The 17,025-nt window shown below is 38.4% G+C and overlaps 1 protein-coding gene across 1 annotated transcript; it reads left to right on the top strand.

The window, feature by feature from the left end:
- Positions 1-181: 181 nt before the first annotated feature.
- Positions 182-7,991, top strand: zpld1a (zona pellucida-like domain containing 1a). The gene is made up of 10 exons (XM_035179008.2): positions 182-287; positions 733-953; positions 2,409-2,590; positions 3,369-3,441; positions 3,887-3,984; positions 4,903-4,983; positions 5,080-5,251; positions 6,511-6,607; positions 7,027-7,056; positions 7,816-7,991. The coding sequence occupies exons 1-10, from the start codon at positions 182-184 to the stop codon at positions 7,989-7,991; spliced, it is 1,236 nt and encodes a 411-aa protein (XP_035034899.1).
- Positions 7,992-17,025: the final 9,034 nt, after the last annotated feature.

Raw genomic sequence — 17,025 nt, 5'->3', positions numbered from 1 at the left:
GACATTGGCACATTTGTGGCAGAATATCTGGTTACTGTGGGTTTTTCTCAGTGAAAATAATTAAGTAAATGCTGGATTTCACTTTCTGTTTTCCCACTTTTAAAGGTTATATTTTCCAAAGTGACATTTCAAGTGCATAAACCTTTTTTCTTACAATAATACTTCTGTTTCAGGTGCTGAAATGGAACATATACATTTGATTCTTTTACTCTTTAGTAAGGCCTTATCAGCTGGAGCTCAGTTTAATGGATTCAACTGTGATGCCAACTTTCACAGCCGCTTTCCCGGTGAGGAACTGACAGCTTTCTGCTTATGAACAATTGCTCAGAAATTCCATAGGAGTATCTTCATAAAGGAAAGTTCTAATCAAACTAGGTACACATTCCAAAGGGGAGACAAATTTTGTCCACACATTATTTTATAACCTACTGTGATTTATGAATAAAAAAATGTATAACATAATGGTTGGACTGTAATCCTACAACTATCCTTATTCCCTTAAATATATATTATAATTTAAAACTTAACAAAATCTATCTTAGCCCAGTCACTTCTCTGAACAGAAAACAATTCATTCATTCATCTATATGACAAAATTACTTTTCGTTCTTCTTTTCATATACCTGTATGGACCTGTTTGTGTGTGTGTGTGTGTGTGTGTGTGTGTGTGTGTGTGTGTGTGTGTGTGTGTGTGTGTGTGTGTGTGTGTGTGTGTGTGTGTGTGTGTTGCAGCGGAGAGGGATATTAGTGTCTACTGTGGGGTGCAGACCATCACCCTCAAAATCAACTTCTGCCCTGTCCTCTTCTCCGGCTACACTGACACTGACCTGGCCCTCAATGGTCGCCAAGGAGATGCTCACTGCCGTGGATTCATCAACAACAACACCTTTCCTACTGTTGTAATCTTTAGTATCAGCCTGGCATCACTGGAGTCCTGTGGCAACGCCTTAGTGGTAAGAAGAATAGAGATGGTATGGGTTATTTTCATACTGTCAACATTACTTAACTGGTAACTGCATACTGTTGATGGAGCTGCTTTTGATCATTTCACTGGTGAGCAGGACATTTGTTATAAATGTATATGAGATCTATCAGAAATATTATGAAACCAACAAACAACTTTCAGAAAACATCATGGATCAAGGAAAGCCATTTTCATTTTCCTTATTTTCTCTCATACATAAAACTTAGTGTCAAAATATTTTGATGTGGCCAAAGTTTTAAATATAGTATTTGTAAAAATTAATTGTTTGGTGACAACAGATTAACATACTTTACTAGTAGCATTAGCTTTAGTATTTCCTGAGGGCAGACATTTTACACTAAGTCTGTGTTTTAATTTGAGTGTTTTAGTCAGTTTAGTAAAAAGAGAAGAAAGAGAAGCACAAGAAGAATAAAATAAAATTAAAATTAAAATGCTAGAAAGTCAATGAAGAACAACTAAGGACAGTTAGAAGCCACAGAAAACATGTCGGTCTTCATTTTAAATTTAAATATGTCAATGGAAGACTTGAACACCTAATTTTAATGCTCCAAAGTTTTAAAGTAGCTGCAGTCACACATCACAAATCCCCTTAACCCCTTAGTCTCAACCAAGGGACAAACCAGGAGCCGCTGGTCTGCGGCCTCCAGAGGTGGAACAGGGAAAGAGAAGCTCAGAGATGTATTGGGGCCATTTCACACTTTAAAATAAAATAAAATAAGCTCAGAAGGGAATGCATAACTGACAGTTTGAAACAAATAAAGACTTGTGAATCACCTGTGAATACAAATGTGTACATTTTTGCATTTAAGCTATAGTCTGGTTTACTGTAAATAGTGGATAACATAAGTTTTTATTTTTATTTAGAAATTAGGCGGACAGTGTCGTGATATAACTCACAGCCTTAGATCACTTAGCAATTATCTTTATGACATTTTCTGTGCTAACTCATTTAGGCAGAACATGTGCAAAAGTTTAAAAACAACAAAAAGGCTCCCAGCAATGTGTAAATGTGTCTGATGTGTCTTCCACCTCAGCCAGCTTTCTGATTCACAGTCCCCATCTTTTGATGTTTACCAGCCATGTTTATCCTGCATGAGAATGAAGTCCAGCACTCCTTATCTCAGGGAAGGAGCTGCTGTGGGATCCTTGAGGCCCTGTCAGAAACACTTTAAAGTAAATCTCTGCTGAGCGGGTTGTCCCTCACCCATGCTTTGCTACATGAACGAGCAGGCTGAAATGGGACTTTTCCTGGAGGGTCTGTACTCAGATAAGGAGGGTCTGAGTTGGGGATTAGTGTGCTGCATTAGTGTGCTCAGTGGTATGGCTGATGGTATCGACCCCTGTGCCTACAGGAAGCTAATGGTGGTCAGTTAGCGAGGCAGTAGGAAGAGTCTCACCCACCCACTGATGTTCTTCACTGCAGGTGTCCACGGCACAAGGACCCAATGCTTATGGGAACCTGTCACTGGTGCAGATTGGTAACATATCAGGGTACATTGATACACCGGATCCTCCCACTGTCATCAGCTACTTGCCCGGTCTGCTCTACAAGTTTAGCTGCAGTTACCCACTGGAATACCTGGTCAACAACACACAGCTGGCCTCGTAAGTCTCTCATCTCCGATCAATTCCACTTTTTGTGCAGTTTGAAATTGCTCTGTTGGGTGCTAGAGGATCAGCAAGCCATGAAATGAAGTGTGAAAGTAGGCCTACTTGTTGGTGACTTTACTTTTGGAAATCTCGAGATAAGGCAAAGTCTTTGAGGGACATTTTGACATTTAGAATATAAAAGATGGACAAAATTACAGCAATATACAGCAATTCATTGTAGAAAATAATGCAGTGCATTTCAACTGTTTTAAAACTTACGGGGGGAAATAGAGCCTCGGTAAACATTTATACTGGTTAGGTTTTATTTACTGTATGTAACTAACAATAACTTACACATATATATAATTAATTCAGTACAAGACACTAGTACTGAATATCTAATATTTTTGGGGTGAGTATTCTGTGTAAGTATAGTGCTTTCAGAGACAACACCACCACAAAATAGTAACCATAGAACTAAATCACCATGTCTCTGACCAACTAAGTGAATCATTCTCATCTTCTTTTCATCAGTGTGAAGCAAACCCACCTTTTAGGACTGATGAATACTTCAGGGCTAAATTTACATCTTTAAACAAAGTTGAAGATACAGTGGCATACACATGCAGTGTGTGAGTCAGCCATAGAACTTCAGGTCTAGTTTGAGACAATTTGTTCCTCTTTTCTATTACTGTGAACAACAGAAAGTAAAGCAAAGTCTTCTCAGAATTGTTTTCTGAGTCACCTAAAATATTGGAATCCCTCTAAAAATATTTTCTTATCTTTTTTGAAGGTCAGCAGCTGCAATCTCAGTGAAGGACAGCAATGGTACCTTCATCAGCACGTTGAATCTCCTGCTTTACAATGTAAGTTCACAGCAATCCAGGCTAAATATCTGCTCTTTCAGGAGCTGAAGCTGTTGCTCTGGAGACAAACAATACTTAGTGTGTGTCAAAGCGAATAAGAAGCATTGCAGCTATATAAAGTTCATCTGCACCTTTTACACCTATAATTACAATTATTTCTGAGATTGATGATCCATGTACAAGACAAGGAGGATACCAACAGCTCAGAAACACTTTTTTGAAGCTCAAGAACGCAGCAGATTACCTTTGATCCCATCATTTGAGAGGATTAGGCAGAATTTACCCTCATTTCATTTCAAACCTTTTCAATGAATTAACTTGCCAATTTGAGTCAAATGAGATTCTACGGAAACCAGATGATAGTGAAACCAAACCGATCACTGAGAGCAGGAAAAACATGTGACAGGAAATGTAACAAAAGTATGGAAATGGTTTTGTGGTACAGGACTCCTCGTACGTCCAGCAGCTGTCCATCCCCATGGCAGGACTGACCCTGAAGACACGGGTGTTTGCAGCTGTGAAAGCCACTAACCTGGACAGGAGGTAACATCATGTTCCAAGATCACTACACCAAGAATACACCTGAGGCCTCGACAGAGGCAGAGGAGACTACTGGTATCACAACACCAGTGACATGCAGTGTGTCTAGGTGCTGCCAGGTCACAGTAAAATCAATATTCTTCATTTTTGGAATAAGACTAAAAAAAGTAACAAATGAGTTTGAGCTTTGAAATCAGCATGATGTATAAATGCTTAGGGTACTTAAACTGAACTGATGACAGAACCATGTGGAAGCCTGAGGTCTGTACTAAGAAGCAGGATTTGTGGTCAGTGAGTTAATTTCAGGTTTAAACTGGGTTTTCAGGGCTATGACATCTCGTTCACTTATTGCTGGAGGGTTGATATCCTGGTTGAGTTGAAATTGATTTACACATGCTTCAACCTTCATCTAAGACATTTTCCCATTTGATCTCAAGAAATCTGCTTAAGTCCCTAATACTCCTTTTCCATCACTGAAAAAACCATAATCTATATATATCAGTTGTATTTTTAAGGTTTATCGATATATTTCCAAACGATACATATAGAGCATAGGACTGTTTATACCAACATATCTGATTATGCATTGCATAACAAGTGTCTTAAATTTGCACAAAAAAAGTATAGATTAATGGGCATAATGATGAAAAAAGTCACTCTAACTGCATCTCACACCTAAAGAAACATTTTCAGACAACACAATTCAGGCAACAAATACATTTCCTTAAAAAGTATAATTTGTAGACAACAAGGCTGCAACATGACTGTTATATCTATTGAAGACACAAAGATCATAATAGTGGCAATCTGCTCTTCACCTACAAAACTGTACTCTATGTGTTTAAGTTGCCCTTTACCTCCACATCACTTATGCATTTAAGTCCCTAAATTGTGGGTTTGCTAATCCGTAATGTGAACTAGATGGAACGTGCTAATGGACTACTGTTACACCACGCCCTCTGGAAACCCCAACGATGACCTCCGCTATGACCTTTTCTTTAGGTAACGCAATTCTGAAAGCAGTTGATTTGTGTCAGTCTGGTTTTTCTTTTACTTTCCTATCTAATAATACTTTCTAATTTTCCCTCCCTGGGCCAGCTGTGAAAAAGACCCTCAGACCACCGTCTTTGAGAATGGGAAGAGCCAAATGGGTCGCTTTGCCTTTGAAGTATTCCGCTTTGTAAAGCACAAGAACCAGAAGATGTCCACTGTTTTCCTGCACTGCGTCACCAAGCTGTGTCGAGCAGATGACTGTCCGTTGCTCATGCCAGTGAGAATAACACATTGTGCACTTACTTTATTGTGAAATCTAACACACATGTGTTTCAGTATCTCTCTTGAATCCATCTCCAGCATCATTTCATGAGGGAAACATGATGAAGACATTTCACCTGGTATCAGCTTTGAAATATTTACTTAATACCGTAAGGGGTGGAGAGTACCTGAGTACATTTAGTATTATTATAAACAGTTTTAAGGTGCTTGTTCTTTACTGTACAAATCTAGTCAACTCGATTTTTAGAAGGAAATGTATTTTTTACTAATTGCAGGTGCTACCACATAACACATTGTCTTGCTAAATATGATTATTTCTTATAAATCAAATGAACAGTTTGTGAAACTGTAAACATTAGCTCAGTGTCAACAACAACAAAAAAAAATCACACTACACGTTAAATAAATATTCTTAAAGTTTCTGCCATTTTAGGTAGGTTTTAGTTATCTGATGCCAATGGAGCACAAATGCTCCCTGTTGCTGATTGGCTGGAATGGATCTGCATGGCTCAGTAAAGGCCACATTGTTTCCCAGTTACAGAGCGAGGGCTGTGTGTGTGGGAACGCTGCTTTTTTTCAGCACACACTCATAATGGAGAGATCCCAGACCAGGAGGACACATCCACTGAATTTAACAAATGGTGTGCTGGATTAGAATCACTGACTGAACACTTCTACCACTGATGATCACACAAGATCAATTACCCGCTGTAATAATGATTTATTACAGAAATGGAAATGATTGTACAATCAAAAAAATATATTTTCAAATCGTTTTATATTAACTTTATGGTATTACATATTGTTTATTTATTTACTTACACAAAGCAAACAGATATTTGGACAGATGTTATTATTCCTTCAGCCTTCCTGAAGCTGTAGCCTGTAAACTGTAGCATAATACAAGAAGTATTAAGGTTATATTCTATCCTCAATCAATATGCTTCCTTCATCCCCATCTCATTTCTTCCTATAAATCATAAAATATGAATAATTAATGGAGTAAGACAAATTGAGGATAACATATGTAGCGGTCTAAAATAGTGATTCGAATCACAACGAGACACCCAGTGTTTACTTTTTTAAAGTCAAAGTGTCATATATCAAGTTTCATGGATGTATAAAGGCAACATTAAGGGGTCATATTAACAATGCAGATCATGTGTCCCCTGAACGCCTCATCATGGGAAAGTGGAATACATCAGGGGAGGCTCCATTCTGCCACCATATCTCCCTTTGACATTTTTTCCACAGATTTGTGGCAGCAGGAAAAAACGGGACATCTCCGAGGGAAAAGAATCAGCATCTGGAAATGCTGTTCTGACTGCCGGGCCCATCATCACTCGGATTGGTACAGTTTGATAACACTCCTCGTCCTCCCCTGCTAATCCTTCTCCTCAGAGTTTCCATGCCTCCTCCTCCTGACAGTTTCCAAACACTCTTGGTACTGTCAGGACAAGCTTTGCCTCCAAACTGAAACATACAGTAATACACAAGCACAGTTTATAATAAGCTTTTGTAATTCTTTGAATAGTACAATATTTATTTTTTTACTAACAGCTCCTCAGGCTGTTAACTCCATTGATTGAAGGTGCCTGAGTGCGACAAACCTGGACGTCGACTGATGTTGAAAACATATCGTGGTGACCTAGATAGTCAAGGGCGCCTGAAGGCATCCTGTTGACTCATGTACTTGGACTATAAAGTATACTGTACTGAATACAATGTATTGCTGTTGCCCTTAAATGCCCTTTACCTTTCTGTTAACAGATGAAACGCCAACCAACAACTCTCAGCTGGGTAAGCCTTTACATTCCGTCAGTTGAGTACAATGACAATTTTCACAGATGTGAAAGAGAACCATTAAAATAGCAAAAGAAAAATGTCTCACCTAAATCTTTTATGTCTTATTATCCTGCTGTTTTAATTGCTTGGCAGAAGTTACATAAGAAGTGCTGTTTCACCCTCAGTCTGCTTTATTAACTGCACTTCAAGTTATTTTGCTAGCCTACATAACATTACTGCAATTATTTGAATGGAATGACTATTGAAAACTACCCTAGAAAAATGCTGCGTCCACACCAGCAGAGAGGGCAACAGCAGTGTGAGAAACACGAGGGCATTTAAGTGCAGTATGAACCAAGAGAGCACAGTTGGCAGGAGTTGTTCCTGTGCTCTAAATACGGCATGTCTCCTATATTGTGTGTGTGTGTGTGTTTATATATTTTGGTCTAATTGACTTTAATGTGAGTGAAAAAGATTTTTATCTCTGCTGTAATGATGGATTTTTCATTTTCCCCAATTATTCAATGTTGATGACGTTTGATTTCAGCTATTTTCTGCCATCAAACAATATTGTGTCTGAGCTGGAAACATCCCAGCATTATATTAAGGTTGTGCAGTTCTTCTCAGGAACAAGAAAAACAAGCCATCAAATAAACAGAGAAACAGAGAAATACAGCATCATCAATATTTAGCTATTTCTGTGTCATTCAAGGGGATTTTAAGACAATGTGCTAGAAATGATATGATTGTTTGTTTGTGCTTGTACCGCTTCAGCCCATTTGAAAGCTCCAGTGTTTCAGATGAACACGGTGACCAGCGCCCTCATCTCAGGCGTGATCATCTTGGGGGTCATGAGCGTCTGTTTCTTCATCTTCTCCCTCACCCTCCTCAAAGGCAAGACCCCTCCTGTCAGCAGCCTGTCTGGAGTCCGCAACCCCGCCTTCAACTGAGCGCCCCAACCCAACTCACTGCAGACACAATGTTAAGCAAGCGGAAAACAAGTAGTCACTTTACAAGAGAACACAATGTTTAAAGATTAAAGTTTAAATTTAGATTAATGTTAAGAGATCTGTACAAGTAGTGTAGAAGTAAAGCAGGACTTTTTATATGTTGTTCTGTGCGTTGTGTTTGAACCACATGGCCAAGCCTCAACCTGCAGGGGATCCTTTGTCATGCAGTTTTAACCCACAAAGTGAGGACATTCTTAACTTATACCTCGGCTGTTCAGTTGCAGGTAAAAGATACAGTACATTATGATCATGTATAATCTTCTGGTGAAGGTCTTCCAGCTTAGAGGCTGAAAATATAAGAACAGTGGTTAGAAAATATAACTTCAGAGATCAGGTAAACTGCTGTATGAAACTAAAAAGGTAAAAGCTATGATTAAGAGAGCTAACAAAAAGCCTCAGGGTTGAATGTTTAGCTTGAATAAAATAGAACTTAAAATTATATTGATATAACAAGAATAATTGGAATTTAATTTATTAACATTTCTACATTCTGGGGTTGGGGGTAGTCTTGTGAGTCTTTAGCTGATGGGTCTGTTCTACCTGCAGTTCACTCACTTCAAATATTTTATGCAATGTAGAGGTAAAGTTTTCTTTGTCTACAGTTTGATTCTGAGCAGTTGTATATAACATGCCCAATATATGCTCTTTAACTGATGGTGTGTTACTGAAATCTACAAATTGTGTACAATTGTGCATATTGCAAATATTTCACTTATACTTGTGCAGTTTCTAAGTAAAGATGCAGTATGAATTTTTCTCTTTCAGTTAATGAAAACAGGGTGATGAGAGTGAACTCAGTTCTTCAACCAAACAAAATAAGAAGCAACTTCTTACTTGCATTGATACAGCATAAAAAAAAAGTTATATGATCAAACTGTTAACTGTGCTTAATAGCAGGGTGGTACATAATATCAGAAAAAACATCTTAACAGCTACATTAATGCATGAACCTAATTAATGACAACTAAATTGTAAAAAGCACCTAGCTGTACTGCTTTATCGTCAAAAATACATGAACTTTTATTTTCCCTAAATATCATGTGCAGCAGATGACTGTGCTTTTCATAGGTGTGAGGAAAAGGCCTTCTCAGGTAGTAAATCACTGTATGCAGGCTAAGTGGGCAAGCCCAGGGAAAAATAATTCCACATACTGTATCACCCATTGCTGCTTGTCGGGCACCATATAAACATTTATATTAACTTTTCTCATCAAGATTTGAATGGCTGGATATTCAGAAGAGACCGCTAACTGTGTTGATTGTCACTGCATTCCAAAGTGAACCTGCTGAGCTGATACCTATAGTTGATCATTTTTTCAAGGCCTTCAAAATGACTCAACTGTCTGTGACAAACAAAAAATCTTATCCCTAGCCTTTTCTGATTTGCCACCTAATGAAGCTCTATGGTTTGGTTAAGTTTAGGCAACTGAGTGAGATGGTTTTTGACTATTTTGTATCTTCAACAATCCACACCACTCCATCTGAAGACCAACATCACTCTGCTTCTGCCTGTACTTCTCAGAGACAACAGTCATTGTTTGCACAACATTAGCGGTCACTCATCAGGAAAATAAAATTAGTATGACCACCAATCTCATATGTTTCTTTCTCCCTTGAGTTTCAAATACAGTGTGAAGTAAATAAATGGCTCGATGACAGTTTTATCTCACATAGTCTCCTTTTAATAGATTGCTTTTGCTGCTATATGCTACTTCTTCCAGCGCCATGTCGATTTTGGGACAAATTGCAAAGTGAAATTTATTTGCAAATCCCATTCATTTGCACAATCATTCATCTCAATAAATATTAACAATTAGTTTCACAAAAAAATACTGTCCCCACTTAGGCTAGTACATTGTTCATTGTCACAGCATGTGAAGACAATGGTCCGAGATCGACCAATTACATTCTCACATAGCTCTGTGGCCTCGGAGTCAACGGGACAACCAATCACATTTTTTAGTTTGTGTCCAGTTGCAGATATTTATTCCTCATCACTTACTGACTACCTGGTACAATATAAAGATAAAATGGCCAAAAGATTTTAAAAACACAAACATTATAATTACTTAGTATGTCTAATAGTATGAAAGAAACGAATTACCATAATAATACCAATATTTCATAATTAATAGCTGATGTTTATAGTGTAGTTATTCTCAATGGTAAATTCAAGGAATGCATAATAATAATAATAATAATAATAACTTTATTTGTATAGCACTTATCTTAACGAGGTTACAAAGTGCTTATATTTCAGATATTAATACACAAATGACTATTGATATTTCCAAAAAACGAATTCAATTTACCAGCTGCAGCTTTTCATTTCAATTTACAACAATACACTGCAATGTGATGTGATCACTGACTGTCATCTCAGTCAATGAATATGGCCTCTCATCTCATCTCTGCAGTCATAAAATGCAAGAGAAATGACTCGGCTACAGTTTCTTCATGTATCAGAGATTTGTTATACAAAGTTACATTCCCCAACATTCAGAGATGTATTATAGAACAATCAAAAGGCGCATATGATCTATTAAAGTCCAGGTTGTTCCCTTTGTAATCAAAAGTCCATTTATCATTTATCATTACTGAAGCACCCGTGCTTCATATTGAACATTGGAAGTGTATAATTCATGCCCAGGGGGAGAATGGTTTTAGATTTGGTTTTGAACTTCTTTTCTTTATTGTGTGTAAGGTAACCCATCTCCACCCATATTCTGTATTCATTTATTAGATCAAGCTGCTTCAAAAAGAAGGGTGTGAGGATCTAATCATTAGCTCATACGCAGTTCACACTGTAAATTATTATATGTTCTTTCATTCTGAAACATGAAACACCATGCCACCTTAAAAAAATCTGTTAAATGAACTGGTTATATCAGTCTTTAAAACATGTTGAATAAATATAATATATTAAGTAGAATTGACTGTTAAGTCACTGCAGACCATGTTTCTTTCACTTTATATTTTCTCAGTTTAAAGAGTAGGTTCTTCACTGTACACAAATAACTTACATCTACAGTATGAATTCAATATAAATCTAACTGAAGTTGACATCATGTTCAAACTACAATACGAGAGTCTGTGGAGTTATACCAAGTAGTGCATGCTGGGAAGTCTATTAATCCAAGTTTTGTTGCTTTCAAGGCTTCATTTAATAAGCCAAGCAGAAAATTCATCCACGTTCTAAAGTGGTCTGAGAAATGAAACTAGACACTTGTCTAGTATGTTGAATAACTTGATATTAAGAAATCTTAAAGGGGACATAGCATGCAAATTCCACTTTGTTAGTGCTTCTACAGGTTAATGTGGGTATCTGGCATGTCTACCAACCCAAAAACTCTGGGGAAAAAACACTGCGCTTTGTTATAGTTCCTCTAAGTCAGAAACGTCATGCTTGAGCGACTGATTGCGCTTCCTGGGTATTGTGTCGTAACAAGGAACTGGAAGTCTCCTACATGGTCTTGGCCCCCCACACTCGTTACTTCCGGGTTTACACCGGAGGCTGGGAGGCAGCGCAGCGCCGCCCCAAGCACGCAGCCGGGCTGTTCACACGGGACGAGCATTTCTCCGCTGGTCAGCCGCGATTCACTCACATGTGGCATTTGTCTGACCGTTGGGACTGGGAGGCTGCAGCAGCTGCTCGAGCGACCGCCGTCTCCCATGCGTGAGCTGGAATTTGTGTCAGCGCCACACAGCCAACAGTGTGGAAGACTTCCGCAGTGTTCAGCGCTACTGTAACCCCCAACCCCGACATTCAACGGGTACAACAACAGCGGAGAAAGCAGAATCGCGGGCTGACCTTATATATACAGTCTATGGGGCTGACCAGCGGAGAAATGCTCGTCCAGGTGAACAGCCAGGCGGCTGCGTGTTGAGAACGGCGCTGCGCTGCTCGCAGGCGTCTTCCACACTGCCAGCTGTGTGGAAGACTTCCGCAGTGTTCAGCTCTACTGTATGCCGGGTTACAGTGCGGTACAGTAGTTACGCGGGTTACAGTAGTTACGCTGGGTACAGTAGTTACGCCGGTTACAGTAGTTACGCCGGGTACACCGACGCGAAGCGCCGCTGAGGCAGCACAGCGCTGTTCTCCAGCACGCAGCCGCCTGGCTGTTCACACGGGACGAGCATTTCTCCGCTGGTCAGCCCCATAGACTGTATATATAAGGTCAGCCCGCGATTCTGCTTTCTCCGCTTGTTGTTGTACCCATGAATGTCGGGGTTCGGGGTAAATGATGGTCTTCATAGCCCCCACCCTTCTCTTTCTCTCTGTCTGTCTGCTTGTGTGCTTGTAGTGGATGGGCAGAGGGGACATTTAATTATGTGATTGGGAAAATTAAAACTCCAGGACAACAAGGGGAATACAAAGTATGGGATGCATATTTGATAATTTATATCATATAAAATATGTAATTTATATCGTTTAAAATCATGGGGGAGGGGGAGCTGGCTCATTAGCATTTAAAGGAACAGGCACTCAAAACAGGTCACTCTGTGGAGGGCTGTTTTATACAGGGTGAAAAGGGTGCTGTTTTATATGATCCTTGTGGTATTTTGACCAAAGTATGTTACAGACATTTCATTAAGACCCCAAGGAACCATATCAACTTGTGGTAAAATGGGCATGCTATGTCCCTTTAAATATTTACATTAAAGTTGAAGAACAAATCAGTTGATTCTATGAAAATTCTAATAAAGGTTTTACAGTATTTGAATTGATATCAGCCTAAAAGGCGATACTTAAAGATACTTCTTAATTTGTCCTAAACTTCTGGGAAACTTTTGCTACAGTTTGTAAAAAGTGTGGGATTTAAACAAAATTTTGCATTGACAGGCAACCCTCTCTCCTACAAGTTATAACTGAACAGAAACAGCAAATATAACAAACGCTATTTTAACAATCTGGTCTAAAGCTCATGGTGCAAGTAATTTTTGTTTGTAATAATTTCACACTGCAGAACACTGTATGACACTTCTAAGTAAGCTGCAACATTACAAGCTATTTTAGGGTGGTGGACAGGCCAGCTGATCTGGTGAGCCTTAACAGGTCATTAATATTAAGAAATTGTCGAAAAATCATGAGATCAGTAGCCAGGGTAATGGTCTTGTCCTCATAAGGAAGTTTGTCTAATGGTGCTGAGTTCCTCTAAAACCACACACTGTGGTGATCAGAGGTGTAGTGCTACTGTGCTGTCGTGACACGTATGGCTCATTTCGAAGGTTATGTTGTCAAATGTGAAATGATCAAATATAAGACTGACTCCATTAACTGTTGAGATTATACAGCAGCCAAATGTCTTTCTACATAGTATTAGACCATACCAATGATATAGTAGAATGAACATTATAAGTGAATGAACAGAGCAGCTTGGGTTTTGTTGGATTTCATTAAATGTATATAGGCCGACTTGGAAACATTCCTTTTGAGGAGAAGCTGCAGTACAGGCAGAGGTGAAGCTCATCTAAAAGGCTGCTATGAAAACGTAGTTAAGCCAACTCTTAATCCCTGTGATGCAGCAGAAGTACTATAAAACCTCAACTCAAAAAATGTAGAACATAATTAATTTCAGTGCAAAAACCATGTTCTCTGGCAGCTCTACACTATTAATGATATAATAATAACATTGTGGCAAATGCCGATGCCAGCGGGGTCTCCACCACAACAGCCAGAGACAAACCAATCACTTTTCAGCATTCTTTACCAACTCAAAATAAACTCACAAAACCCAAATTTAAAGTGTCCCACAGTTCTGCTGGTGTTGATTGGCCAACTGGTCTCAGCTGGGCCAATCCGCTCTCCCTGGTTCACCTGGACGTTCTCTCTGAGCCTCCTCCACAAACAGATATAGGACTTTTCAATAGAAACAGAGAAGTTCTTTATAGCAGCCAAAATAAAACAATGCAACTTTAAAACATGAGCAAAAGCATGTAGTTTAAATAAATATAGCACAGGTAAAACAGCAATAAACGTCATGTGATGAAAGTCTTTTTGTAAAATGTGTTTTTAAAAGTGTGATAAAACAGGGAACTGACTCTGCAAGTCTGATATCCTCTGGTAGATTTTTCCAAAGTGTAGGTGCCTTCACAGTAAACACCTCCCTTGGTTTTGGCCTACACCTTGGAGTGGCCGGCAGTGCCCTACCAGAGGATCTCAGACGGTGTCCCGGGTCATCGTGGGATAAAAGATCAGAAATGTACCCACGGACCTCATGATGTTATTAAATCAATCCTAGGAAGCCAGTGTAGCGATGCTAAAATCAGAGTGATTTGATCGCATTTTCTGGAACGGGTTAAAAGCTGTGCTGCAGCATTCTGGATTAACTGTAATGGTTGGATTCTTTTGTTATTCAGGCCAGTATATAGTGCATTTCAGTAGTCGAGGCGAGATTATATAAAAGCAGGGATAATTTCTCTTTATCTGAGACTGAAATAAAAGACATAATCTTGGCAATATTTTGTTAACTGATAAAAACAGGATTGAACGACTTTCTTGGTGTCAGGTTCTCATCAAAGATAACACACAGGTTTCTGGCTGATGATTTTACATTTCATTTAGCTGACGCTTTTATCCAAAGCGACTTACAATAAGTGCATTCAACCATGAGGGTACAAACCCAGAACAACAAGAATAGAGAAAGTACAATTTCTTCAAAAAAGCAAAACTACAAAGTGCTATAAGTAAGTGCCATTTTAAGTGCTACTAAATTGTTAGTTTTAAAAATGTTATTCAAGGTATGCCAGGGTGCCAGATTCCGAAGGTTGCCTGTGATTTTGTCTGTGGCTGATGGGGGAGCATTACAATCACATCAGATTTTGTGAGGTTTAGCTGAAATAAGTTATTTGCCATCCAGTGTTTTCTTTTGTCAATGCATGTGTGCAGTATTGGTCGTCTGGACTGATTGGAATGTAGAGCTGTGTATCATCAGCGTAGCAGTGAAAGTGGACCTTATGTTTGCGGATTATTTCACCAAGGGGGCACTTGTATAAAGAGAATATAATTGGGCCCAAGATTGAACCATGGTGGACACCATACAGTAGGTTTGAGGGGGTTTAAGTAGGACCTGAACCAGGCTTGGGCCACACTGGTGATTCCTGCCCACCTTTCCAGTCTATCACTTAAAATATGTTTATTAACATAATGTTCATTCCTCTTTAACTGCAGCGATGTATTTTTTCATCAGGTGCTTCATCAGTTCATAAGCAACATGCAGTTTGGAGGCCTTCCATCTGTGCTCGACTCTGGTAACTCTCTCTTTTCAGTGCTCTGAAATGATATGTGATAGATATGTGAGTAATACCAGGCCTATTAATGAGTTTCGGATTACTTTTCTATTTCTCTAGTGTTAATTGCAAAAAACTAATGAACCAATTTGAGATGTCTTAATTTAGTCAATAGATGTTATGTGTTTGTGGTTATCAAACATAATGTGTATAAAATTACAACTCAGCTCAAGCTGTTTGAATATAGTGGTGCTTAATGTATTACAAAAGGTATGTCCCATTTTCATCTTGGATCACATAATAAATGTTCTTCTGTCATGTGTTTAGTGGACAACTGAGTTGTTTATCCCAATAAATGTCAGATATGTGAATGCTTCCATTTATATATAGGAAAATGTTAGAACAACAATTTCTGTTGTTGATAATAGATTGATAATCATAAGTGACCTTTCCAGCAGATTAACCAAAACAAAACACAGTGTGCTGTTCCTCTGTGGCACCAGGAGGACCGGGCATCAGTGCATGTGCTGTAAAATATTGGGTACTACAATTTATTGACAACCAGTTATTAAACTTTAATCCAAAGGTGATGTCCTATTCATTTAGCACAAAATCTCCACTTGTATCTCAAATTATTACAAGTGACCAAACTTTTTTCTTGTGTTTCAAATATCATCAATTAAAGGGATAAACTCATCTGGAATATAATTTACAGAATACTGTCAGCCCTCTATGGCACAAAGTCACTGATCCAGAGCCCCACTACTACTTTCATCTCTCTCCTCTGTGAACAGCAAATAGCTCAGAAGAAGAAGGAACCTGGATCTTCTTTAGCTGAATTTAAAAGATTGTTAAAGTTGATTAAAAAAGGTAGTTAATGTGTATCCATACTGCATTCCGACTTGTGAACAATGTACCTGCATAACATTGCACATTACTCATATATATATATATTCATCTGTAGCCTTAAAAGGTGATATACACTTGGCTACATTATCACAAATGCATTTTAGTTTTAAAATGAGAACAATCTTTCTTTTTTTTGATTTCGGCCCATATTGACACAGTTGAAAACACACACTGCATGATCATTCACATAAATTGGTCGTTTGTGTGCAGGCCTAAACAGGAAGCAAATTGTCTCCTCTGTATTTGGTTGCTTAGTTACAGAGAATGCAATGATTGAGAAACACCGATGGTGAAATGATGATAAGTAAAAACCAGAGTTGTGACTGACCCAACCAGGAAGAGAATGTGGGTGAGTCATCATTGTTTCCAAACATGAACAATAAATAAGTTAGTAAGGTTCTGCAATGTGGTATCATATGATAACTCTATGTTAATAAATTCAACATTGATTGGTCAGCTCTTAATTTCTGCTGTCAGTTAGCGAACTAATATGTTAGGTAAGGCAAGCTCTAATATTAGTATACTTATTAACAGTGTTATTAACATTACAAACACTAAAACACAGTACAGGGCACTTTGGGGAAAAATTAAATTAAATTAGAAATGACCAACATAAATACAATTTAATAAAATTAACTACAGATCAATTCAATTTAATTCAAACCTGACAACATCACAAGCAGACATGTACTTCTTACAATAATTTGTAAGAAGGGGGAAAAAAACAACTGATTTTCATCTTGCAATATTGTCAACAATGTTTGTTGGCAGAAATGTCTTTAAAGCTGGTTTTGTTTTTAAATACTCTTCATACACATTCACAGAATGTCTGAAGT

The sequence above is a fragment of the Hippoglossus stenolepis genome, chromosome 15, assembly GCF_022539355.2.
Source record: "Hippoglossus stenolepis isolate QCI-W04-F060 chromosome 15, HSTE1.2, whole genome shotgun sequence".
NCBI classification, from domain to species: Eukaryota; Metazoa; Chordata; class Actinopteri; order Pleuronectiformes; family Pleuronectidae; genus Hippoglossus; species Hippoglossus stenolepis.
Note: the sequence above shows the minus strand (reverse complement) of the source record. Positions and strands in the feature narration are given on the sequence as shown.

What these genes read in the sequence shown, in the direction of transcription:
- zpld1a (XM_035179008.2), top strand. Translation starts at nt 182, where the DNA reads ATGGAACATATACATTTGATTCTTTTACTCTTTAGTAAGGCCTTATCA. An exon ending in GCCACTAACCTGGACAGGAG is followed by an intron (nt 3,985 to 4,902) that starts GTAACATCATGT and finishes AATGTGAACTAG; the next exon opens with ATGGAACGTGCTAATGGACT. An exon ending in ACTGTCCGTTGCTCATGCCA is followed by an intron (nt 5,252 to 6,510) that starts GTGAGAATAACA and finishes TTTTTTCCACAG; the next exon opens with ATTTGTGGCAGCAGGAAAAA.